At 35.7% G+C, this 27,615-nt stretch overlaps 1 protein-coding gene across 4 annotated transcripts; it reads left to right on the plus strand.

Annotated features, from left to right (window-relative positions):
• The first annotated feature begins 3 nt into the window (after window positions 1-3).
• PNPLA4 (patatin like phospholipase domain containing 4) lies at window positions 4-26,056 on the plus strand. 4 transcript variants are annotated; one of them, XM_026110826.2, is made up of 10 exons: window positions 77-205; window positions 1,510-1,833; window positions 2,654-2,780; window positions 8,946-9,130; window positions 13,395-13,489; window positions 13,672-13,807; window positions 17,360-17,425; window positions 23,041-23,193; window positions 23,510-23,623; window positions 25,194-25,330. In XM_026110826.2, exons 2-9 carry the CDS (start codon window positions 1,582-1,584, stop codon window positions 23,612-23,614), a joined length of 1,119 nt encoding a protein of 372 aa, XP_025966611.1. In that variant the 5' UTR covers window positions 77-205; window positions 1,510-1,581; the 3' UTR covers window positions 23,615-23,623; window positions 25,194-25,330. The 4 variants fall into 4 exon arrangements, with proteins under 4 accessions (XP_025966610.1, XP_025966611.1, XP_064356873.1 ...); XM_026110825.2 differs by lacking the exon at window positions 23,510-23,623 and having other exon boundaries at window positions 4-138; window positions 25,194-26,056; XM_064500803.1 differs by lacking the exon at window positions 23,510-23,623 and having other exon boundaries at window positions 25,194-26,056.
• The last annotated feature ends 1,559 nt before the right edge of the window (window positions 26,057-27,615 follow it).

A 27,615-nucleotide genomic window follows, 5' to 3' on the forward strand; every position in this document is an offset into this window, starting at 1 on the left:
GAACTCGGAGCCGCTGAGGGCTGCCGCCTCGCGCCTCCGCTGCCGGGCTTTCTTGGGACGCCCCCATCGCTGCGGCGGCGGAAGTAGCGCCCGCGGGCGGGTGGTGTTTCCCCCCCCCCCAATCTCGCGAGCTTTCGGGTGGGGAGTGAGCGACCGCAGAGGAGGGGGATAGGGAGGAGGAGAGGGGGGCGCGCGCCGTCGTCAGGTGCGTCAGGGCGTTTCGGCACGCGCGGGATAGCCGGGCCGTGCGCGAGGCGCGGCCAGCGCGCGCAGAGGCCCGGGCCCAAGCCGGCGGGGCGGGGCGCAGTGCAGTGCAGGTGGCCGTTAACGAGCGCGGTGGGGTGGTGCGTCCGCAGCCGTGTTGCTGACGGTGGGGCGCTGAAAGGGGCAGGGAACTGGTGTTATCGCGTAGCCCGTGTTAGACTTGTGTGGGTCTGAGGCAGGAATGTGCCACCTGGGAAAACTAAAGTGGTTTGGGCTGTGAAGTTAAAACCGGAAGGGATGGGGCCGGCTTTAAAAATCGCCCTTGCGTTACTTTTTTTTCTTTTTTTTTTTTTTAAAGCAATGGCGTTTCTTTATTTTACGGTCACTTAAGTTGTCACTTGGCTTTTTGTGTTTACTGTACTAAAAAGCTGTGTTTCACAGTTTTGCCAGTGTTTTGTGTGCTACTATTAATTGTTTACAAAAAAAGAAAAGGGAGAGGAAAAATCAAAGTGTGGGCCACATCTCATGGCACAAACGATGAAGTGGAAAACCTGAAACCCACTAATTTGATTGAGATTAAATTTGAAATTGATAGTGATCTGAGACCTTGCATAAACAGAATGACCCCTTCCTGCGCACGTGTGTGTATGTACACACACACACACTGCTAATCAGGGCAATAACTTGTTTTTCTTTTCATGTGAGCAAGTTCATTTTCATCTGTTATACTTCACTGTCAAAATCTTGCTAGGTGTGAATCAGTCTTACGGTTTGATTTGTGTGTCACACCTCTGATTGCCTTGTAGCATAGAAAATTACAAGATTTACCTCCTACCAGGGAGCCTGCTTGACTTTTCTTTATTAGGCTCTGACATGGAACTTTGTGAACACTTGATTTGAAGACACCAGAACGGTCCTTTTACATTATTCAGCTGAGATAGAAGTAACAGCATGTTCATGTTGTTAATTACAAGGATTTTTTTTCTCCTTTGTTCTTTGCATGAAATAATAATATTAGTGCTTCCTTTTTCCAAAATGAACAATTAATTTTATGGAGGTGGATAGCATACTGCCAGGTCATTGCTGGTGAGAGAGAGAAGTGCATACTAAATACTTAAAACTGCCAAGAGTTGTTTCAGTTTCAATGTTATATCAACTGTTAATCTCAAACCATCAATGTTTTAAATCGTGATTCCTTGAAAGCTGACCACGTGAAAGTGTTGTGAAGAGGGTTCTGTTACAGAATCAGGGCCTTAGTGTACAACTACTTTTTGACTACTCAAATTTTTTTATGTTTTTAAACAGGTTATATTTAGAAGAGGAGAAGTGTCTATTGTATACTTTGGTGGTGTCCAGCAGCTCATCTGTTGATACTTTATGTACTTCCTTTATAACTCCATAGTAGAACAACTTCCAAAAGTGTCTGTTTGGTTACTGCAGCATCTGGATCCAGAGGTTATTTTTAAGAAAATGTGGACTGCTAAAACTCTTTGTAGTGCTCAAATACAATTGCTTCAGCTGACAGAAGGCAGATTATGTAGTTGCATATTTCCAAAAACTCAGCAGTTCTGGATTGGTATTCTAAACTATTGTACCATACGGGCACCACATAACCAAGTTAAATGCCAGGTAAGTATATTTTTGTGGTGCTGTAGGTGTGTATGGTACAGATTGATCCAAAGATAATACCCTTTGTTTTAGAAGCTACAGGGTTAAGCTTTTGCACTTGCAGACTTACTCATGAATTGAAAATGCCTTTTGTAAGTAAGGTTAGGTGGCAGGCTGCAGAAAGTTGCAGGAGACCTAGTGTTGCGGTATAAACTTTTTTGTGTGTCTTGCAGTTAACTTTTAATTAAAATATTGTTTGATTTATTATATGTATTTATTTATTTGTTACTTGTTACTAGTTTTTTAGGTTATGCTGTAGACAATATACAATGCTAACTGACAGACTCATTCAAGTGACAAGCCTCTAGTGAAGAATAAGATCAGAGTTCTCTGGAAAACCATTTGTACTAATACAATATTGTAGAAAGGACAAAAACAGTCAGTTTCTACTGGATTGGTAAAAGAGAATAGAAACATACGAGTCTGTCTATAAAAAAAGAAAATCTGTCAATATAAACAAAAACTATAAAAACTATATAAAATAATATAAGATTAATCTTAGAGACCAACAGTTCCAAGTTGGAGTGTTTGTTCTTTTCTAGAAGTATGTAGCTGTATATAGTTGAGTGAACCTTTAAAAATATAAATAGCTGCATGCAATTTTTAAATAATAGAATATTGTGTTTTCCAGTTAGTTTAACGGAGGCGAAGCAATTGTGAGGAAGTCTAGATAATTTTACAACTATTTTAAATAGATTAACAAGGTCTATTAAGGATATTTTTTCCTATATATGCCTGCTGCTTCTCTTCTAAATAATAATATTTGACTGTATAATTGTAGGTTTCCAAGATAAATGATGAAGAATCAGTAGTAGATACAACAGCTGCTGTTAGTCCACAGGGACCTAAAATAGCTACTGGAAAAAGTCTCAGTGGAATAGGCAATGGAAAACACCGTTCATTAGAAGGTATTTAATCTTTCCTTACCCTTATTTTAAAAAGCAGCCCCTCTCCATCTTGTCTTGATAGCTCATATTAATGATCAGGATGGTCTAAACTATCAACTTTAGTTTTACATCATGTGTTGTTTTTTTGTTTGTTTGTGTCTTAATGACTGGATTGTGCACTGATATTTTTAATAATTATTTTTTTTTTTGACTCCAACTTCATTCAACTCTCAAAATGCTTATTCAACATGACTGGACAGATGCAAAACTTGTGGCTTTCCCACCTTCCCCCATCAACTGTAGTGACTTTAAGAAAGCAGAACACAGTCTTGTTGGATGGGTAATTGTTTTGTGAGAGCCCATTTTGGACTGGGAGAATCAGTTCTTTGAATATTCACTGAAGCCTGTAAATGATCTTTGACGTCAGTGAACTTTTTGACTGGTTCTTGATGCTTAAAACAGAAAAACATTCCTGTGTGGGTGGAGATTTCTGGTTTGGGGGAACTTAATGATTCTTGTGTAACTTAAATATGACCTTTATTTTAGCAATGCTTCCTTGCTAAACAGTTCTTTTCTTCCCATGACCTTGCTTGTTTTCTTGTTCCTAGCTCAAAACTAATCCTCAAATGTGGCATTTTGCATCATACATCTTTTATCTTAAGCTGCTTTAAAGTAGCTTTTAGCTCCTGTGCTTCAGGGTGTTTGGTCATTCTCATTCTATGCATATTTAATTCTTGTTTGTAAAGGTTTTCTAGTTAGTTGCTTTAGGCATTTCCAGCTTTCATTTACAAACTGGGTGACACTGAGTGTAATTATAACTGGTTAAGACACTGAGATTATATACTGCTTACATAATTACATTGTCCAGAAAACAGCAGTAAGAGAAACTGTTGTACTATTTGTTCTATGTGACAATTAAGAAGACAATACTTACCCTGAAAAACTTGTTTCTTTATATATACTGTGTTGCATGTTTGCATTGTGAATGGATGAGATGCTATTAAGTATACAAAAACTAATCCCCCCACACAGCTTGAAGTATAATGTTTTTTTCAGCACCACTGAATCCTGACAGATGTGACAATCTTTTAAATATAACTGTTAGGGCTATGCTTATTCCTGAATGCTCTTGCATTATCCATAGAATAATGTGATTGAACAGCCCCAGTGCCCTTGTTTGTTTCTTGCTGCATGTAGCTTTTCTTACACTTTTAGTTTTCTTGCTAGACCACAAAAACATACCTATACCCTTAGCCAGTTGAAATCCTTAGATTTTCAAATTTGCCAGTTGTGTAATTAACAATGTTTTTACAAAGCAGCATCAGAAGTATTTGCTAGGTCTTGCATGAGTTGTAACTCTACAGCATACACTGTCTAGTTCTCTACTGAAATATATTTGCGCATCTTGGAAAGTGCATTATAAACTGTTCTTGGACATGTCAGTATCATAACTTTTAAGTTACTAGATGATATCGTTAAAGATATCTTTAACTTACATTTAATCCTCTAAGAATTTTTGTTCTGATGTCTTGTGGAACAGATGTTTTGTACTAAGATAACAAGATTTCTGCTGTTCGATCAGTCAGCTGAAAAAATGTGATCTTGTTCCACGTCCCGGTGTGACTGCATTCCCATTTTTGGTACTTTGTAAGAAATTCCCAGGGAGTAGTCATACTGTACTTTAATTTCTCTGTATGTCTTGAGAGTTTTTACCACCCTACTATTCTTTTTGATCAAAAAAGCAGTGATATACCGGATCATAAGAGGAAAAAAAAGTTTTTGACTCATATTGTCTCTGAGATATGTCATTCTAACTTGCAAATCAAGTGTTGCCATGACATTTGCAAGATTCAAAAGAAGTGGGAAGCTTTATATTTTTATGAAACAGAATATCTTGGTTCCTGTCTCTTCCTTTTCTGATTTCACAGGGCATTCATTCGTCTAATGAATGCTTTCTCATCTTTTCCTCTTACACAGAGAATTCTCTGAAAGGTGAAACAAGACCTTAACTGTCAGTAAGAAGCCTGTTTGCTGGATCTGCATCTATTAAGCAGATAGTTCCTTATAGAACCATGATTTTTGTCCTTCATCTGTATCTGTCTTCTTTGTAGGTCATCTGCCTTGTTACAGTCTTTTTTTTTTTCCCACTCCCTCATTTCAATCAGTGTACAAAACCTCCCTGCAGGTAGATATATAGCGCTGAATGAAAATGTCTCTCTTCTGTTGTTCTGTTCTCTTTTCTATAATGATGGTGATTTGTAATACTCCTTTCATTGTATTAGTCTGAACAAAAGAATTTTCAGTAAAAATTCACCCAGATACAGTAACTGACTATCACTTACGAAGTTAAACATTATACGATTTTTCAAGACCAAACTGGATAAAGCCAGTAGCAACCCTGTCTGATTGATTTAACCTCAAAGCTGACCCTGCTTTGAGCAGAAGGTTGGACTAGAGACCTCCTGAGGTCTATGATGCAGTGATATTTTTACTCACCATTTACCCACTTAAAGGGTTGTTACACGTATGTGCAAAACCCATTTTTCAATCTTGCAACTAGATGTAACCACTGGTTCTGCCATTTGAACCTGAATGTCATCTGCCAAATCAGATTTGTACTAAAGTACTTTTAGATGCAGTTTATATGTGACAATATGTAGCTTAGGCCTGGGAAGTAGCACTAACTAATCAAAATGTAATGCCCTGATAACAAAGATATGCTGTTAGCTTTGATTTGAAATCTGCTTGGGGAATTTGTAAAGCAATGTTGTATTGTGTAACATATCCAGTGGATCAGAAATTGGGGGAAAAAAAGATTTCTTCGGCTGCTTTTTGGATTGCGTTAAAATAATACATTTACCTTTTTAATGTCACAGACTACTCCTACCAAAGTTCAAGCGAATCTAGAGGCATGCTTTAACAGTATTCCTTTAATTGAAGTCTGCATGATTGCTTCTCTTGTTCCTCGTTTATCTCTCACTGAATCCTTCTGTCAGTCAACAAAATGATGTGAATATTTTTCTTTTTTTTGGAGGGAGACGAGGAAGGAGGGAAGAAGGAGAAAGAGAAGTAAGGGATCTGAATGTTAGTTAAGAAATTACCTGATATTAAACAGTGAATACCATGTATCCAGACACTTAAGAAAACAATGGTTACTCAAAATAGCTGATTCTTAAATAGGACTAAAGGTCACGTACGAAAATAAAACCCTCAAGAAGCATTATAACAAAGGGAAGGACTTTTGACTTCAATGTTTTTTAGCAGCTTGTGATCTTAGATTTGACATCTCCTTTCCTATTCTTCTTGCTTTAAAGAAAATGTACCAACCATTTCTGTACACACTGTAGTATGGTATCCACAAATGCAGAAGCATTTGTAGAGCTTTTTTCTTTTTTAAAAAACTTTTAATCTAAAATATCTTACTTTAACTATGCTATATATACTCTTAAGTTTTCATCCTTTGATTTGTGGACCTCTAAACATCTTCCAGCAGGGAGAGATACCTTTTAGAATCATTTGTAGATGAGCTTTGTAGAAACATTAGAAGATGTATATATGCATGTACAGAAGCATACATAAGCTTGTTTAAATAAACTTGTGTTTCTTAGTTACCTTTCATAGGTGCATTAGAAGTAATCCTTGGGATCTGTGAACTCTTTTACTTTGCTTGTGTATCTTCTGACCAAACAGCTAAGTAAACATAGCCCTTATTTTATATAATATTTCATAATAGCGTGTTTTCTTGAAACCTTTTTGGATTAAAATAGGAGTTAATGCTGTATGGAAAAAACAAATATCCTAATCAATGTGGTATTGAAAGACAATGTCAGATGTATAGGTAATTCCAGCTTTCTGACTGTATGATAAAAAGAAGCACTTTTTTTTCCCTACCTGTTGTTTTTATAGCAATGTAAGCAATTATTTTCCCAAACTTGGTTTTCTTGCTGTCTAATAACAAAACTGCTTTAACTAACTTCACCTTTTTCTTTTCTTTCTTTTTTTTTTTTTTTTTTTTTTTTTGGCAGAGTGCCCCTTTATTTAAGTGCACTTTTGCCCCTAACTTGCAGGAGGCAGGTGGTAGTTGGTTAACTTCAAAAGTTTAGCTAGCCTCAAAGGAAGCAAATCACTCCATTGAGTTTCAAAGTCTGTTTTAGTTTTTTTTTCCACTCTGTATGTTATACGTTAAAATCTTGAAAGTATAATTATGTTGTTTGTTTTCCAGGAAATTTCCAACAAATTCCTTCCATCTTCTCTGCAGTGTGGTGATTTTTGTTTTTTAATTAAAAGAGCCTTTTGTTTTGAGAGCAGTATGACAGCTTATCATTTGCTTCATTAGAGATGTCTGTCTCATATCCCCATATACCAAAATCAAAAACCAACCTGAAACCCATTTTGTCGGTACAAAATATCGTAGATTTAAGCTGCAGGTATTATTTACTAATGGATATGCAGGCATTTCCCTGTGTGAAAGGGATAAAGGTGATTAACTACCTTACGATAATGTAAGGTTTTAGCAGAATGACTGACCTTTTAATGCAACAAACAGTATGCCCTAGCACTATGAGATTTGCTGTTTTGTTTTTTTTTCTCTCTCCTGCAGATAGATAAATTGAGTTTTTAAGCCATTCTGAGGTTACAAACATTTTCACTGGTCCTAGTTTTGATTTACTTTACCAGAATTTCAGCCTTATAACTGCATTGACGAGATATTGGCTTGCATTTCTAATGTCTAATGTTAAATATGACCTACAGAAATTGTTAAAATCCTTTAGTTCCTTGAATTTATTCCATGAGCCCTATTCAGTTTTCTCTTTCAAACTGCTAGTTGCTCTTTCAATGTGCTGTGACCTGTCATCTAAAAAAGAGGCAGTGGCTGGGTTTTTATTGTACGTCTTTTTTTTTTTTTTTTTTTTAAAGGAAAAACAGTAATCCTTCCAGTTGGACTGGCAGAGAACAAAACCCACTTGCGGCCTGATTCTAAACATACCCTGGCTAAAGCAGTTGAATTTAGCTTGTCTTCCTATTGAATGTTTTTTCAAAGCTGCGTCTTACCCTCATTTTTCTTACTCCTCCCACTGCTGGGCTGAATAGACAACTTATAAAATCCGTTGCTGTATGTGTCTGCTTCTCATTATTAGAGTTTACACGACAGTATCTGTAGGTGGTTGCCAACAGACACATCTAGCTATCTCATTATGAACCGGAACAATCAAGTATATTCCTGAATTTACTGATTTAATTAGTCCTGTTCATATTGATACGTACCCAAATATACTAGGGATTTATTTTTAATATGCTATTAAGATAATAAGTAAAATAGTGTATAATATCTTGCTCTCATAATTGTAGTTATTTGCAAAAACAGAGTTAATAAAATGCATGGCCTTAGTGAAGTGGCTTATTTTAAAAACAAGCAAACAGAAAACCTAACAATCTTAGCTTAAACTTCCTGTTTGTGTTTTTTGTCATTTTCAATTCCATCCTTGAGACCTGTGTGTGTGTGTGTGTACATGCGGTGTGTATTTTACTTAAGTGTTTTTCCTTTCTTATTCCTTTTAAGAATAGCAGTGATATCTTTTATGTTTTCCTTTTTTAAAATGAGAAATTACTTCTGTATAAATTGTGGAATATATTATTGAATGCTAATAGTACTTGGTAAGTAAATGAGTTCCAAGGATGAATTGCTTCTCTAGAGGACTATGTTAGGTTGAAGGCTGCACATGTCATGTGAGTATGACACTTACAGCAATTTTGTAGTTAAATTTGATTTTGACTCAAGGTAACTAACAGTGTTATCTCTCTTTAAAATAACAATGCAAAATTTCCAACAGCATTTTTTAACACCTTTGAATAGCTACTTTTATTTTGCATTTCTTTGACAAATTAGTTGAAATATGCAGTTATATTGTATATAAAGCTTTATTTCCTGATGGAACAAGAGATATGAAACAACATTGTGTTAAGGAGTATTTCAGAACAGTTGTTTTCAGTCTTGGAGATGCTAAAATTTTAACAACTACTTGTTTGATATATTTGGTAATCAAAAGTGCTTGCTGTTCTTAACAAAGCTGCTTTTTGTTATATAGGTATTATACTATATTATATATTCTGTGCCAAAAAGTAAATGTATGTTATAAGATCTAATTAACTGATCCTTTTCCTGACTGCAAAACTTTATTTCCACAGCAAAAATGAAACATCTAAACCTGTCATTTGCAGCTTGTGGGTTTCTGGGTATTTACCACTTGGGGGCAGCAGCTGCTCTTTACAGGCATGGTAAGAAGTTACTGAAAGTTGTGAAAGCTTTTGCGGGAGCTTCTGCGGGATCACTGGCTGCCACTGTCTTATTAGCAGTACCAGAAAATATAGAGGTAAATTAATAAACTCCTAGGTATAGGACATGATCATTTTCAAAGGATATTTTTAAGGATTTAATCATCTACTGTAAAGTTTTTTTAAAATGAAATATTTTAATTGTTGTTTTTCCTTCAAAGTCCTACTTCTTATAAAGGAACAGGACTCACATATGTGTTTTTCCTCAAAGAAAATTGTGAAACCTAGACAAAAAATGTTTATGAAGCAAATATTTCTTTAAAATCTGTGTTCAGTTTATAGTAGAAAATCATGTGGACTTTCTATTTACATAACTTAAAACATGAAGTCCATATGTGTGTGAATATTGAGTTATATGCAACCAGATGTACTTTATTTCTAGTATATGCGCTTTCCATAATCATTGTGTATTACAGAGGGTTGTTATCTTGGCTAGAGGTTTTAATCATTGTCATCTTGTCTAGAGGTTTTAATAGGCTTTCTTAAGCAAATGTATAGTCGCATCCTGTTGTGAAAGTCCATCATCCATAAGAATGATGGACTGTATCTTAAAAGTAGGAAAGCAACGCACAAAAGCTTGCTGAGTGCCAGTGGAGGATTAACCCTAACAAATTTCTATTCTAATATTCTTTATGCATGTTTTCTTTCCAGAGGTGTAACCCTTTCCTTGCCATGGAAGTAGTGTCATAATCCATAAGATCTCACAGCAAAGCAATCTTCAGTAGCACTTTCATAAAAGATTCTCTGGGAGGGCAGTAGCTTTGCTTTTTTTTCTCCTCCTTAGCTTAAGGCTGCTTTGCGCTCCTGAAGTACCTTTAGAAGATCAGGAGTCTTAATCTATTGTCTAGTATATGACACACAACAATTATTTAGAAGATTTATGTATTTATTTATTTATTTTGAGTCCTTTTTTAATTTAAAAAATACAGTAGCCACTAAGTGGTTTGTTTTCATGCTCTGACTTGGCTTTAATATATGTAGAAGACCAGGCCTTGCTAAATGTTAAGATGAAATGTTTCTTTAATATTTGGAATTACAAGATGCAGCATTCTTTGGGTAAGTGAAGCTGTTAGATAAATTTTTATTCCAAGTACACTTAGGTTTCAGCTTTCAGTATTCCTCAGATAACCTTTACCAGGCCTCACTGGTAGAACTTTGACCATTTTTCATTCAAATGATAGTCACAGGCAAGAGCTCATTTTACCACTGACATTTTTTCCTGCTAGGATACAAACTTAGCTTGCAGAGTTATCTATACTTCTGTTGCTTTCATTAGTACATTCTTCCCTGACATCTTTCTTCTTTTTTTTCTTCTTTTTTTTTTTCCGTTGCATTTTGTATGTGACTTGATATTAGGCAAGCTCTTCTATGTTGTGCAGAGAACCTTATTTGTATTCTCTTCAGCTCTTCCTCTTTTTCTGTAGCCTTTGACTAGTATTTCAGTTTCAAATTTGCTTGGTATAATACAGACTTTTGAGCTTAATTTCCTATATGACGAGCACAGCAGCTAGCCTTTTCTTAGCTCAAGGAGATTATTCTGCTTATTCTTGGCTTCTGGGTCTGAGTATTTATTCCCAGCCTAGTCCTATTTACGAAGTACAAATTCTAAGTTAAAAAAATTCTAAGTAAAAAAAACCTGAGTTTTTACTTTTTATATTTGTGGAAATGAAGTCTGTATTACATTGTCTGTTTTTTTTTCTTGAAAATGTCATCATGTTAGTATGAATTGAAAAATGTCCTGAAATTCTTAGCCTTTTAAAATTTTTCTAATAACTTTTTAGTCATTCTGTCATATTGTTTAAATGGAAAATTATGAGAACTCTCTGCAGAGGGGAGGAAAATACTCCTCAGTTTTCAGGGAATTTAAGTAAAGGCAGTGCTGTCTACCAATAGAAAATACTTCATTTTGATGTTTTATTTTCTTTGAAATTTGTATTAACTTTTCCTGTCAATATAATTACATCATCAATTATTACAAAAAAACCCCCACACTGATATATAGGGAACATTTCTAACCATTGAAATATTTGATATCCACAAATATAACTTTCATACCAATTAGGGTTTTTTTCAGAGATGGTTAGACAAGCTATAATTAGGGCTTTCTCCATGTTCCAGTCTCAAAGCTGTAATACATCCTTTTGTGAACTTTGAGTCTAACACCAAGAATGGCTTGTTTTGACTATTGCTTTTCTATCACAACAGCTTGCAAACGTCCTTCAGTAGTATCTTGAATTTTTGTTGCTGTTGAAAAGGCAAGGGACTTGAGAATCCTAGGGACAGATTTTCAGATGTATGGAGGCCTACAAAGTTGTGGATAAGTACCTATTCCATTCAGAAGTACCTGATCAGGTTAGATCTCAAAGGTTGCTTAAATCAGTGCAAATAGTTGCCATTTCTAAACATGTTATCAGTCACTATTTAAAATTTCGATGCTTTGTTTAAAGCTTTTAGCACTGACAATTATAAACAATTCATAGCTGTAAGTAGAAGTCGTCCCTTTTGGCAGCAAAAATTGAAAGTCAAGGTATGATTTGTTCATAACATGTGTGATAAGGAAGGTAGTTTTCTGTTATTCTTCTAGGTCTGGATTCATCCAGCTTCTGTTAGCCTTATTTCCCTGCTACTTTAGTCACTTTATTAAGGCACTTTAGATAAAAGGATAGTAATTCTTAGGTGTTTCTATAATCTTTAGGGGTTTGTGAGTTTCTTGTCTCTATTGAGAGAGAGAGAGAGAGGTGCTGAAGATTTGAATCATGGTCTGAATGTGCCTCTTCTCCTCCTGGCTGACCTTGGAGGAGCCTAACATTAAAGTGGAATGCATTCAAGACCTATTGCATACTCCTAGTTTTATGTATTTGCAGTGAGAAGCTGGCTTGGAATTGGCAATGACGAGTAAAGCACCTGCTTCCTGGGGTAAAAGTACAAATCTAACTCAGAATCTGATGGCAGCTTCACGTATGTGAAATGAATTAGCATGAATCACTGTAGTGATTATTGCTTTAAGAGTATGTACCTCTTATCCCTGACTAGCATTTTGAAATATCTTTTAGAAGGCTATATAAGGAAAGTGGATGCAGGGACCATTTCTGTCTGTCACTTAGGTGAGCACACTGACATACCACTGATACAAGGAAGTTAAGGTGCTCCAACCAATGTTCTCTTTATCTTGTAATATACCCTACCCCAACTTTTTCCTGTTTCTCCTTCCGTTATGTCTTGTGACCTCCCTCCTGGATAGGGCACAACAGCTTGTCTTTTTTCTTTTTCTTCCCCCTCTGCCCCCCCCACCCCATGATGTCGATCTTTTATTTAGTTACAGGAACATATTTAGTATGTCTTCATTCAATAAGCTAACAAGCCCAAACCGAGATATGTGCAGTTCTTATATCTTGTAAATATGTGGTTGTTAGGTGCATGTGAGTGCAATATATTTATTGAATAAACCACTTTCAGAAAGTCAAATAAGATTGAATTGTAGGGTTTTTTCCCTAAGTCAGTAAAATTGGAACAGAAGTCTTCATGAAAGGGCAGAAAAATGTATATGAATACTGAATAGTGAGTCTTAAGCATTCAGAAGCACAATTCAGGTTTTTAGAATCTTTTTATTAAAAAGTAAACACTACGTATTCTTTCACTTTCCTTTCAGAGTTCTTTTGGCTCCTGTTTCAAGCTATTTTTCCACAGTCATTAAAGTCAGGTGTTTCAGCTTGGTTAAAAGAAGTTCTCTGTGCAGTGGAATCTGTAGCCTGGTTTCCTGCAGTTGTCTTTTGTTTCTTTATCTTCCATCAGTTTTAGTCGCATTCATTAAATGTGTGTATTTGTGAGTGGCGTGTTTTTTGCTTTAGTGCAAACCTTTTTAAAGTTTATAGTCACCTTGAAATAATTATGTCTATGTTTAGTACTGAGGTAATGTTTAACATATATTGTGGCTGTAGACTTGAAATACAAATTGTCGTTCCTGTAAAGATGTGGTTCAGAGAATTGATTATCTAGCAGTGGTCATACATAGCAAAATCGCCTTTAACTTTCCTCGATTGTTAATAAGGGATATTCTTTTTTAAATTTATTTATTTAATTAGGGATCTTATATATGTTTTCTTGCAAATTAATTCTTATAGAAGGATCAACAATTTATTATGCATATTTTGTTACAACCAAGCACATATAGAAAAATATCTTAGTCTGATCTTGTAGCTCACTCTTGATTGAAATTTTAACTGTTAGTACGTTTTAAGTACTACAGTTGGACATGCTTTCCATAACTAAAACATCCTTAATGGTGAATATTTTAATTTTCAGGAATGTAAGCAGTTTGCCTATGAGTTTGCAGAGGAAATTAGAAAATTGGACTTTGGTGCGGTAACGCCTGGTTATGATTTCATGAAAAGACTTAGGTACCTGTCTTAATATATCTCTTAAAATTCACTTTTCTGTGAAGGTCTCTAAATTAAAATGAAGAGTGCAGATGCTTTTTCTATACTCTGGGGAGCTGAGCACTCTTTCTTTCTCCCCTAAAATATTTATAAACTTTTTAATTAATGATGGTGAATAATGTTTATCATTTTCTTTACTTTAGGGGAGGCATAGAATCTATTCTTCCTTCTAATGCTCATGAGATAGCTGAGAACCGGCTCTATGTGTCAATCACTAACACCAAAAATGGGGAAAATTATTTGGTTTCAAGTTTTGCTTCCAGGGAGGACCTCATTAAGGTAATGAAGTTGCATATTGCTTCTTTAAATAAAAATGCATAAGTGTCTTCAAGGCAGTATGTTAGGGAGTATGTTATTGTCCATGGGGTAAATCATCATTTTACTGAAGTAATCACTTAGATTACAGTGGCGCTACCTGCATAAACAACAGAAGCAGAATTTGGTCCTGCAGTTGTACAGACTTTGCTAAAATTAATTTTTTTGTATTTCCTTCAGCTGCCTTGAAAGTATTACTTTATAAGCAAATTCTATTCAAAAAAAAAAAAAAAGAAAAAGAAATAACAGGGCGACTAATGGTTACAGTAGATCAAAATCTCCAAATTTGGTCAACACTTCTATAAGTCTTTTAATATGTTCTGTCACAAAAGAAAGTAAACAAAAGGAAGTTCCTGTTTTTTGGAGGTTTGTGGGGTTTTTTTGTTTAGCCTTTCCAACACATCCTACAAATCCTTTGGAGGAAAGGGTGTATTGTAATGGTAAGTCCTATATATAAACTGTATATACAGCTGGAAAACATATCTTTTTCTTTTACTCTTCATCCCTTTTCTTTTGAGTACTACTTTTAAAATTTGGATCAGGATTGTAAACTTACTCTGATGTTGAAAGGTAGGAGGAATGCAGATGTATGTATCTAGAGGAGATGTTCTTTCCTTTCTGGAACCTCTTAATTTTAACAATTGATTATATTTTAGAGGAGGGTATCAGGCAATATAGCACAAATGAAGGAGGAAATGGAAAAAGTAGGGAGCTTTGAAGAGGAATTCCTTCTTTTCCTATCTTTCTGGACACTTGGAATTAATGGGAGGTGCTTGATAATTAACACTCTTAAAGAAAAAAAAATTCGTTACCAAAATCTGAAGTATACATCAGAAGTCTGTCTTTAAAATACAATTTTTTTTTAATTTTGACCCTATTATGTTTTACGCAGTCCGTCAATTTTCAAAATTGGTAGTACTCAGTCATGCAAAGATAATTATGCAAACAGTTCATTTCAAACTATGCCCTTGTGATATTTCTAGTTAAAATAGCCAGCAGTGACAAGCATAGACACTGTTCTGTAAATTTATGTTCCTTTCCAGTGAAATCTTCTAACCTGAAGACAATTATAGTCTTCAAAACAATCGTGAATAGATATATATTTTATATTTATATACATGTGTGTATATAAGTATATTTATATGTGTGTGTGTGTGTGTGCGTGCATTTATTTAGTTAGTTTTTCAATAGTTCTTTTGTTGACTTAAATATTTCTGTACCATTTTGTTCCGTATGCTAGCAGTGGAATGGGTTGGAATGAGAATAATAAAAGTTCCAATCAGTTGCTTTTTGGAATACATTCATACGCTTGCTTGTCTGTTCTTTTGCTGTATCTCATAATACAGGGTTTTGTAGATGCCTTCAGAGGTGCATGTATCATTTTTTCATCAGACTGAATGTTAGTTGCTGCCTTGGTTCCATAGAGAACAGAGCTGGAGAGGACCTTGTTAGTTTATGTAACCCTATTATTTTGCCCCAAAGCATAATCAAGTGTATCCAAATCATGCTGGACAGACAGTGTTTTATAACAGCAAAATTTCCGTGCACTCTGCCAGAGATCCTTCAGCCTCCATAGGTAATTGGTTTCAATGCTTAACAAGCCTTACAGTTCCGGATTTTTTTTTCCTAATGGCTAAAGTGAGTATCTGCTGTTGCAATTTTAATGTCGTCTTGTCCTTTTCCCAGTGGACCTGGAAAGTAGTTAATCTTCCATTTTTGAAACAGACTTTACATGTGTGAAGAGCGTCATCATGTACCAGCATTCCTAGACCTGCAGTTCTTAAGCTGGATGTGAGAGAGAGGCATGTTACATGTTCGAGAGGGAACAGCACACAGAGCTCTATTGTATTTAGTCTGAAATCACTGGAAAATGGAGGAAGCACTGAATGGGAGTTCACATTGGTCTGTTAGGGTTAAGAAAACGCTGAAAGAGTTAGTTCTTTAGACTTATCCTTCCTCTCCTCATTCCTGAGGCCTAAGTTACTTTATAAGGTGGGCCAACTGCTTTCTGCAGACTTCTTGAAAAGAATTGGCGGTTTGCAGTGGTCATCTGTTTTGACTCTGTTTTCTTTCACTAAACCTTTTCTTTTTCTTTCACTAAACCTTTTCTTTTGTCCTTATTCCTCCTAGTATAGGTGGGCCAAATTTAGTGGGATAGAACTGAAAGAGAGAGGAGAAAGGAAGATGGGCAGCAGAATACATTGGGCTCTTAGGAACCCTGCAGGATGTCACTTTTAAAGGTCTGAAGAGGAATGGGTTTAAAGTGGACATTTTCTTATGGTTGTGTGAGGGAAAGGCCTGTCTTAGAGAAGAAGCTACAGTTTCACATTTGAAAAATAAGAACCTTTCTGTCTGAGCCCAGGCAAAGCCCTGGGGCTTCAGGACATTGGGTAAAGTAGGCAAGAAAGAATTCTCAAACTGGGAGTTAAGCTTTCATTTAGAGCCTTGATTGGAACTTGCTTGAGGGGGAAAGATGTTTAATACTGAAAATAACTTGTTGTAAAAAGAAGTACAATTATACCTAAAAAGATCAAACATTATTTTTCATAATCTCCATATTTCTTTTGGACCTGATTGGCTTGCACACTGTATGTACCCCTGTCTGTGACCTGCTTGTGTCCCAAATTTGTGTCTCATGCCTGCATGCAAGCTCATGCATGCATATATATGCACCAGAGTCATATATATGAAAATTTCTGACATATTGCACTTCATGTGCACATCTCCCCATCCTCTTTGAAATGCTGTATACTAACTGCAGCTATATATATGCATACTATATATATGTAGATATTCACATGCGCACACACAGAGATAAATTGTTATGAATTGGTAGAAGAGGGGTGTGTATGTGCATCCATATGTAACAGAAGAGATGCCCCAGTTTGAAAAATTTAAGAACTGCTGTAGACAGCAGTCTAGGCTTACAGTAGAGCAAACAGTAATTTGTTGATACTTGAGCATATTCAATGTAAAGTGTTGATGCTGATGAAAGTATATATGTGGATTTTCAGGCTGTTTATAGTATTTTGAGCATGTTGTATTACTTACAAAATCTGATTTATTAGAAGAGAAAGCACTGTATGTATGTATATACCATACCAGTGAAGTGATTAGTTCAGTTTCTTTTTTTTGACTGTATATTGTATATACTGTACTGGATATTGCATGTTTTTCAGTATGTGTATATTTGATTTTTATAAAATGATAGATTTACTTCACATTGTATAAGGCTAAGTTGACGGTCTTATTCAATAATAAGATAATTGATTTGTGATATTTTGTTTTCTTTGAGAGTTGTTATTGTCAAGTGATTAAAAAACAATAGTTTTAATCACATTTTGACATAGCACAACAGTTTGATGCTAATAAGATGACTGGTTTTATATGAAATTAATATGTTGATTAATTCTATTCATCTAATAGAGATAAATATGTATGAAAATATTTATTGGTTCAGAAATATTTTATTGCCTTTTCTTCACTCCTCCACTCCTCCCTCTTTCTTCTTTCTAGGTCCTGCTAGCAAGTAGTTTTGTGCCAGTATATGCAGGAATTAAGCCAGTGGAATATAAAGGAGAGGTAATTTTTCATTCTGTTTACATACTTATAAATATTTTTTTTTGCAGGAGAATTCTTTGTTTGCGAGGTAACTTTGATCTCGAGGAAGGGTAGATGAGAATTACAGTACTGTATCCAGTAGAATAGTTATTGCTTCTGCAGATGCTATAGGTAGACATATATCGATATCATTCATATTGATTGTTCTTACAAAATTGTGGGTGCTGAAACTGAAGTGGTCTGTAGCATGAAGCTGTTTCATAAAGATAATCTGTGTGGTGCTTAACCATGGGAAGAAGCTTCTCTTGATAGAGACACTTCTCATGATTATCTGTGTTACCAATGTAAAATGGTCTTTGCAACTTAAAGATGAACTGTTCTGCTTTTTTTTTCTTTTTTTTTTTTTTTTTAATGTTGGAATGATAAAGGAGATCTTGGCTGGTCTTGGGAGATTGGACACTGCTGGGGTAAATTGGTGTCTCTGTGTATGCAGTGTAGTTCTGTTGAGGACATAAGAACAATGGTTTATCAGCCACCCTCAAATCTGTTACCTCTGGACAAAGATTATTTTTGTGTCACACAGAGTCATGAAATTTTGAGAGGCATACATTAATACAATAAAACCGTCTCATAGTTGCCTGTACTTGATTTAGCTCCAAGAACTTTTTTGTCTTTTTTTACCTAAATGTATTAACATTTTAATAATTCTTTCAACTGTTTAGTCTGTTTGCAATCATTTCCCCTTCTAAAAGTTATTACTAGATACTTTATCTTTTCTTGAGAGGTATCAAAATGATGCTTTTAGAAAATCTTTCATCCTAGCAGATTCTCCATCACCACCCCGCAACCCCGCTTAAAACCCCTTTTCCTAGTATTCATGTACATTTGTCTCTAGCAATTATATTTCTAAGTAGCAAGAGGGAGTTATGTCAAAAAGCTTGTTACCTTTAGAATTATATACAGCAGTACATAACAACTAAAAAGTCTGAAGGGTTCACATCACCATGCCTTCAAAGTTCCCAGGGTTTAGATATTTTGTTGATTGGCATCTTTAGTATGTTCCTTGTGTAGTTCATGGGGTGCATGTACGTGGATGTTTGAAGTTCATTCTGCCATTATTTAAGGGAACATTGTGTCTTTGTTAAACTTTTTGTGCTGTTTTTTCAATTAAGAAATTGAAAGTTTGGGTCAGAGATTAGTTGTCCAAAATGTCCTGGTAGATAGCAAGTTGATCATGAGCCAGCAATGTGCCCCTGTGGCAAAGCAGACAAATGCTATCCTGGATTGCGTTAGGCAGAGTGTTGCCAGCAGGTTGAGGGAGGGGATCCTTTCCCTCAGTTCAGCCCTGTTGAGGGGCTCGAGTACTTGAGTACCTTTGGGGGCTTCCAACTGCAAGAGAGATACGGAGCTACTGGAGCAAGTACAGTGAGGGACACTAAGATGATTAAGGGACTAGAGCATCTCTTTTATGAGGAAAGGCTGAAAGAACTGGAGCTGTTTAGTCTGGAGAAGACTGAAGGGTAATCTTATCAATGCATATAAATACCTGAAGAGAAGGTGTAAAGAGGATGCAGTCAGACTTCTCAGTGGTGCACAGCAATAGGGCGAGAGGCAACAAGCAGAAACTGAAACAGAGGAAGTTCCATCTGAACATAAGGAGAAACTTCTTTACTGTGAGGGTGACTGAACACTGGAACAGGTCGCCCAGAGAGGTTGCGGAGTCTCCTTGTTTGGAGATAATCACAAGCCATCTGGACAGGGTCCTGGGCAATGTGCTCTAGGTGACCCTGCTTCAGCAGGCCATTTGAACTAGATGATCTCCAGAGGTCCCTTCCAACCTCAACCATTGGCTCATACTGAAATTAGCTAGCATACCTGTAGTGTGCACAGCTGGAGACTGGACTTCTGGGATGAACCAGCTAAATTTCGTGATAACGCAGACATAGCATCAACCTGTTTGTAGTATGTTTTGTTCTGGTTTGATAAGCCTGAAAATAATCTGAAGGAAAAGGAAGTGTACGACCAAGATAAGTTAGGCAATCTGTTAATGGTGTTACATGACTGGGCTATTTCTGCATTTGCTCTGGCTATTTAGGTGCCCTTGGCCTAGGTTTCTAGTAACAGGGGTGCAGTACTGAGCTATGCATAGAATTGGCTCTGTGCATACCGTCTTGTATTGAAACAACCTTTTCCTGGATGCAGTAGGACTACATTCATGTAGTCATGGGCAGAATTTGTTCCATGCAAAATTACCTTTCTTTCCACTGGTTTTATGTCCCCAGAATCTATAACAAGGTTAGTCTTTGACCTAGATAAATCATCACCAGATAACTGAGTTGACTGTATCTGATGATGACACTGTAGTTCATGATGCTGTAGTTCTTACAAGGTGGCTTTGCAAATCTATCTACAGTTACTGGTAAATGTAGGTTCCACAAGGTCCAGCCTACATCCTCAACTTCAGTGTCTGGCTCGGTTTTCACTGCACGTTATTTCAGAACTTTCTCTGTCTTTGCACCATGTTACAAAAAGGAACTAATTCAGAAGTTACCAGGAATATGCCTCCTCAGCTAAGAAACATTTTTCAGGATTGATTAATAGAATCACAAGAAGCTAGGATATTAGGTCTTTTTGTTTAAAGTATAGAAATTGGGCGCCTGTGTGCCACAAGGAACTCTGGAGTCAAAATATTTTCAAATGAAAGGCAGCTTCTCCCAGGTACTTGAAAAAAAATAAAAAATAAATGGAGGGCATCAGACAGGAAGAACAGAATCTGCAAAAGATAGCGCTTAATAAATAAAATACTGCCCTTGGTAACATTAAATGTTTTGATTAAAAAAAAAGTTGAAGATACGTAAGAGAAGAAAAAAGCTAAATAATCAGAACAAAAAGCCAATTTATACTGCAAGGAATGTTGCATCTAAATCAATAATAAGCAGCTATTTATAGGAAAGAAACAATAAAGAATAGGTTCAATGTGATAAGCATTGTTGTTAGCAGTGTTGTGGCTTTAATCATAGGAGTCATAGTAATGATGTAATGGAATTTGAGGAATTTGAAAGATCGCTTTAGATAGCTTTATGATTTTTTTTGCAGGTTTTTAGTTTGTTTTGCTTTCCTAAGACAAAATATTCTCAATGCTAAGCATTCAGAAATGTGATTTTTGTAGGAAGTGAAGGAATTCAATGGTGGATAGTGGTTATGGACATCAGGAGCTTTTGTTGTGAGTCAAGCTCTCAAAACATACCATGAAATAAGAGGGTGAGAAGGGCCATGAAGACTATTGAATGTGAAAAGTAATAGCTTATATTTTAATTTCAGGAGTGTAAAAGAAGTGGGAAACAGCAAATTTTGTCTGAGTGCATGCCATGTGGGCATCTGGCAAGTAGAAAAGTGAGAAAGTGGGGGTAATAATAATGAAAAGGTGGTTGCAATATATCCATGTGAAAAAGATTGAGTACATGTATCAGCAGGTATGGGAGTTGTCAGTGGAAGGAGGGGCAAGCGATAAAAACATCATGTGGTTACATGAACTCAGAAATGTGGCACTGAGAGAAAATCTATACCTATAGAATTAAAAGAAGGCTTGCCTTTTAAGCAGCTGAGAGGTATCTGTACAGTCGAATGACAGACCTCAGGGAGTCTCAGGGGCTTCTGTAGAACAAATACTCTACCCTGAGATAACGCTTGTTGTATGCTAATCACTGCACAGAATACTAGTGTCTTGCCAACAGTTGAAGACCTAATTTAGAGGCAATAAACAATTTCCAGATAGTATACTTTTTCAGGAGGTGATTTCTTGCTACTTTTGTGACTTAATTCCTGTGCCATTTTCCGTAAGAATTTTGCATGAAAACTTGCATTGTTTTGCCCTTTCATAATGGTCACTTAGAATAATACATACAGCAAAAAAGCAGTCTTCTGCCTGATTGGTGCTGGAGAGTACGAGTGCAACTTGCCTTTTTTTTAATGATGCTCTGTATTGATAAATAATGAAGCTTGAAGATAGTTTCCTGCAGTATTCAGTTCACCTTTGGGGAAGTCAGACCCTTAAGAAATACAGAAATGCATCTTGTAATATTATTTCTTAGTGTGTTTCATCATGGCTAGCTTCAGGTATCTGCACTAGTCTATATCTCACATAGTCAGTGTGTTTCCTTTGATTAATGGAGAGAAGAAAGCGCCTTTTCAGCATAGTTCAAATCAAATGTAAATACCTACTTTTGGATAAAGTGAATCATGCACTAGAAGTGTTTCTGCATCCTTGACTGTAGAGGGGGTGTAGGATGACTAATTTGGCTGTAGATGTGTAAAGTTTGGTGACATTCATCTGATCACCAGACCTCATGTACAATGTCAGCAGATGCATCTAGCCGAAAGACTGCCGTTGAGGTTTGGTTTATGCATCTAAGTATAAAAAGAAATACTGTAAGCATATTGGAGAGAAGATAAGAGAATCATATTTAATATAATGTTACAATAATGGTTATTCTAATAAATACTATAAATTATGGTTATGAAAATGTTTATTTAAAGAAGAAACTGTGAAAAGAACTATGCAAACATATTCGAAGAAACAGTTTATTTGTCATCTTTAACTTTCTTTGTGTTTTTATACTGGAAAAATGAGATAACTGTTTTTGGCAGCTGTTTTTTACTTTCTGTAAATACCCTGTTGAGGTTGTGCAAAATCTCTACATTACTGATAAAGTATTTCAAGTGCGTAACTCTTAACATAGCAGCTAAAAATTACACAACCAGCAAATCAATATGATGTGTATGCAGATGAAAACTTGAGGGATGTTTATAGCTGTCCCCGGTTATGAGGAGAAGAAAGTTGGCTGTGGTTCCTATTGAGATCAGGCCTGTGCCTCTGGACAGTCTGTAGATCTAAGCAGTAGATGGGACTCTAAAAGAACTTCACTGTTTTTTGTTTGTTTGTTTTTCCTTCCTATTCTCTTCTATATTCCAGTCCTGTAGCAGACTTGATGTCTGCTTCCTCCCAGGTGCCAGAGATGTCCAAATCTTCCCCCCTTTATCTTCCTCTCTTTTCAGCTATTGCTGTCTTTCATTGTGGTTGATGGCTTTTTGTGCGCAAGAAAGCAAGAAGTTCTGGGAGATTTGATCTGGGAGCTTGTTCAGTCAGTTTACCTGCACGTACAGATTGTCCAGCTCCTAGTCTGCAAAAAAGTAATTTTTTATAGAGGTACACATTATCTAGTATGGTTGCTGTGTAATATTAACAATCTTGTCCTTTCATGTGTGTGTTCAGAAAAAAAATCTGTGTTTTTAAGCTGAAAAAGATTTGTGTTTTTTAAGCTATATAGGGCTATTTTGTTAATAGATTGAACAAGCTGTATCAGTAACCTGTTAAAAACATCTAAGGGTCTGGGAAGCTTGAAATATGTTTGTAGAGTATATCAAACACTTATTGATTACATACTGAATATGTAAATTACAGTTCATTGGTTTTCATGCCTCTTGTGCTCAAGCTGCTTATTCATGATATTCTGAGAAGGAAACTTGTAAGTTTTCTTGAGGATGGGATGGAGGAGACAGGGACAGGAAGGATGAAATATTCAGTTATGACCATACTATACTAAGGTTTCCTTGAAAATGTCTTTATTTTCTGATAGAAATGGGTTGACGGTGGCCTCACCAATGGCCTTCCTATCTTACCTGTGGGACGAACAGTGACAATTTCTCCTTTCAGTGGTCGATTAGATATCTGTCCACAAGATAAAGGACATGTGGATCTTTATGTTAAATTTGCAAAACAAGATATAATGGTGAGTTCCTTGTTTACTAAATAACTTTGGATGAAGGAAAGGTAGTTGAGCAGCTAACTTTATGCTTAATTTTTAAGAGTTTATTTTGTGTTTATATATCATGTTTAAGTAATGTGATATCTTGGTCCTTTGTGTTGTGCATATGGAATATAACTTGTCCTTAAATGCAGGGGAAGAAAAAATGTAGTATAAAATTTGCAAGAAAGATAGAAAACCTGTGATCTGGTACAAAATTGAGCAGCTATATCACAGGCTATTAAATTTAATCTTATTAAATAATGTAGGCTTGATTAAAATATCATCTGTCTTTGGCTAGGCTGAGTGTTTCCAGAAAAATAAGACTTCTGTAGAAGACCTCAGGAGAGGAAAACTCCAGAACACCCCTTCATACTTACTTGCTGAAATAAGCTGCTATAACTGAATTTAAAAGGTGAATTTAAGCTTCACGTATGAAATGGTGTACAAGGACTTGTCACCTCATTGCTCAAGAAAGTTTATATTAAATTTTTGAACATTGTGACCACAGCACTTCCAGAAATCTTGTTAAATGTTTGAGAATGTTTCTGTATATTGAAACATAGGCTAAGACTGATTTTTATGACCTCCTTTTCATCATTGGCATTTCTGTCTTTGCAAGCTTTTTCCCACAAAGTCTGACCACAGTATTGTTTCTTTTCACATAAGGAAAGAAAATACTGAATAGCAGTCGATCTAGCATTGATCTCAAAAAAACAGCCCTGCTTAGCAACAATCCTTCATTATTTGCTATATTTTTTGAAGTTTCATTTAGATGGTTCTTGATGTGTTTTATTAATTCTGAGTAAAATTAGTGTTACATAATGTCATTCTAAATTGAATGAGTTTCTGAATTTTTGTAGTGTTTCGCAGGGATTTAAGCATGATAATACTTGGTAAATGGTCATGAGGTATGAAATTAATAATTTTACTGAAATATATGCATCTCTTGCTTTATATTTCTTGGTTGTGGTTTGCATCAAATATCCATCTAGAGGGGAAAAATGAGCTGATAAGCAGATTAATTTTGAGATAGAAAATTAATTGCAGAATTACCTTCTATGATTCTACAGCTGCAGAGTTGTGGTGCAGAATCTCTGGCATCATTTTAAGTAGTTCTATTTGAAACACCCGTAGCTTTTAGAGTTTTAAAAATTCAAAATAAGAATAAACTTTTGCAGCAGTATCCAAATCTGCACAGCATGGAGAGTTACATATATCACTGTTTACCTAGATTGGAATGTGAACAGTCTTTTGTCTCTTTGGACCTCCTCCATTCATTAGTGTCAAAATTTGAATAATTGCTTAGTTCAAATAATGGAGTGATTTTGACGGTATGTTGCAAAATTGTATATAAGTAAGTATGTGGCTTAAAGATATATCAAGTTAATCATATAAATGAAGTGTCCAGATCTTTATTAAATTTAATTATATATGTAATTTTGTTTTAAGCAATTTAATACATGTCTTTATTAAAGAACAAACTTTGAAGTCTTTTTACGCCATGAAAGTAAGTGACCAGTTGAGAACCTGAGTAGTTCTTAATTTGTTGGAAACACAAGCTACATTTATACTCATATATTAAATGTTTCCTGGGAATGTTCCCAAGAATGTGGTTATTTGTGCTAGTAAGCTGTCAGAATATTTCCTGGGACAAGTTTAGCATGTGGCAGCTACCACTCCCCCAAACAATTCTGGGAATGTTTTTGTAGTTAAAATGTTTCAGAAACCATGAGCAGTTTTACAGGCAGACAGTGTGTATTGGAGGCTGTGAGTTTATTAGTGTAGATGCAGACTATTTGTGCCAGATCATCTCAGTGCTCAGTAAATCTCCTGGGCATGATTAATTTACTGGTATAGACATAGCCACGCTGGCCTTTTCTACATATGCTATATGAAACAGATGATAGGACTGATAACAACACTGTGAAGTGTAACATAATTTGCTTTAATAAACCAATTTACAGCACCTCTCTCTGTTGCAGCTGTCTTTGGCCAACCTGGTAAGACTTAATCAAGCTTTGTTCCCACCAAACCAGGAGAAAATGGAATTGCTGTACCAAAACGGATTTGATGATGCTGTACACTTTTTACTTAAAGAAAACTGGTATGAATAGATTGTACATAGCCATAAAGTTTAGTTAATTTTCTGTCAAAACACAGCTACAGGCATCCTGCAAAATCTAAGGGATTGCTGTCAAAATTTCTGTATATCAAAATAAAAATGCCAATGGAATTACATCTGCTCTTGTGAAGAAAATATGCAGATGTTCTGGATGGAATTCAAAAGCACGCCAAAGTGGGAATTGTACTTGTGTGGTAAAAGATAGTTGTCTTGTTTTGAGGAGATTCAATTTTAGATCTGTTTTGCTTCAAAGCAGGACTTTATTGTGAAATTTGTGAAAGCTCGTGTTTTCATGCTTACAGAAATTTGAAAATTTTTTTCATGTTACTTGAGAGACAAATCCAGTGTGTACCCAAAAAATTACAGTCTATATTATTCACTTAATAGTTGTGCACACTAATCGAATGCTTGCAGTATTGCTAGTCTTAGGACTCTAATGCATCTCTCCTGCAGTGTTCTGCAGGACTTGAGCTCTAAACAGTAGCCACAAAAAATAAAAAATTTGCACTCTTTTACTGTGATACTGTGTTTTTCACATTAAAAGCTCTTGTCCTTCTCAGTGAATGTAGTCTTTTTAAATTTGAAATAGTATTCTAAAATTTGTAGTAGTGTTTTTTTCTCCATGAAAATATCTTGTAAAAGAGACAGTAAGGAATATTTATATTAGTTATGTTTATTATGTTTTCTTCCTCATCTAAAATTGAATAAATATATTTTCTTGAAGCTTTGTCAAGAGCTTGTTTATAAATTTCTCAGAATGCTATAACAACTTGACTATTTACCCAGATCAGTCTATTGGAGGGGAGCTAAAGTAAGTTAGCATGTAATGAGTTCAGACTCTTGTGTCTTGTCTCTTACTATTCCCCTTGGTTTGACTTCAGGTTCAAGATTTTTAGTCTTAATACCTAAGTTCTAAAAGATGCAACTGTTTGTTATAACTTTTACGGCTTTTAAGGTGAATTCGTACAAAAATTTGAAGTTGAATTATGTCCTTATGGATGAAAGTATAGCATTCTCCAAAAACAATGCTAAATGTCTGTAAATTCTGGAGAGGGGGAGAAGGGAAAAGAATCTGGAAAAGGGGAGAAATTAAATATATCTGCTGTAGAAATTTGAAAGCTTCTTCAGCACATAACTACCAGATTTATATTCAAATACAGACTGTATTGGATTAGCATTTGTGCAGTGGGGATTGAATTTTTTTTTTTACCTTATTTGCTAATAAAAGAAATACTAAAAAAAAAATAGTATTCTTTGCATAAGCTATTTTTATTTCTAGCTGCATGAGGTTCTGTAAACAGTGGAAATAGGATATATGTGTTACTCCCACATCTGTAGAACAGCATTTCTGCATGTAGAACATGGGAGTATTCGAGAGCGCTATGGAAGTCCTTCTTCAAACAGTAGTATCCTCCATAATTAATAACTTATGAATGATCCACTGCTGGTTCTGTCTCTCCAACCCCTGTGTATCTATGTGTACCTGTTCTATGTAGACAATAGAGAGGTTAATCCTGAGTCAATTTTCTTAACTCGAGCTTGTGTCAATAGCTCAGCTTTTCCCATAAGAACACAGATAGTGTGAGAGTTCGTTCCACAGGGAGAAAGAGGTGCTCACCTCCAGTAACCTAAGGCTGATCTAAAGTGCTGTAAAATTGTGACCAAGACCCCTGGAAATGCCCTGTTATTTATTGGATGACTTGTGGAATGAGGAGAATGCAGAAAAGGGATATTCTTAATGACCTCTGTTTCTAAGGACGTTACTATTACATTTTCAATAGACTGAAGATCCTAGTAATTTTGATCCAAAATGCAGTTGTATTGCAATTGTAGCCTTGAGTCTCTTAACATTTAGGCTTCTGGATTCATTGAAGCTTGAACTACAGTTTTGAACTTCCTACCTTGACATACTTGGGCAGGGTACCAACCCAACAGTGTTTTTTGTTGTTGTTGTTTGTGTGTTTTTTAACACTTCATTCTAATCTAATGTAAATTTATTATTTGAGATATTTTAAAGAAATCCTTATTTCCTTTTTGAGGTCTTAAACATGCACATATGTAATGCTGCAGATGTTTAAGAAGGAAGTACTACAGCTTTGGTTTCACTTTTGGTATGGATGTGCCCTCTTTCTCTGATATCATGCAATTGAGCCTAAAAAGGCAGTTTGCAGCAAGTCTTTAGTTAAAAGTCTCCATATGTTCAGGCCAACAGGAATACTTCGCATCTTTTTCATCCTATTGAGGAGGATCACTTCAGTTCTTGAAACAGAAGAATCTTTGTG

This window comes from Dromaius novaehollandiae, chromosome 1 (genome assembly GCF_036370855.1).
Source record: "Dromaius novaehollandiae isolate bDroNov1 chromosome 1, bDroNov1.hap1, whole genome shotgun sequence".
In the NCBI taxonomy this organism is placed as follows: domain Eukaryota; kingdom Metazoa; phylum Chordata; class Aves; order Casuariiformes; family Dromaiidae; genus Dromaius; species Dromaius novaehollandiae.

What these genes read in the sequence shown, in the direction of transcription:
- PNPLA4 (XM_026110825.2), top strand. Translation starts at nt 1,582, where the DNA reads ATGTACTTCCTTTATAACTCCATAGTAGAACAACTTCCAAAAGTGTCT. An exon ending in GATTTCATGAAAAGACTTAG is followed by an intron (nt 13,490 to 13,671) that starts GTACCTGTCTTA and finishes TCTTTACTTTAG; the next exon opens with GGGAGGCATAGAATCTATTC. An exon ending in TTGCAAAACAAGATATAATG is followed by an intron (nt 23,194 to 25,193) that starts GTGAGTTCCTTG and finishes TCTCTGTTGCAG; the next exon opens with CTGTCTTTGGCCAACCTGGT.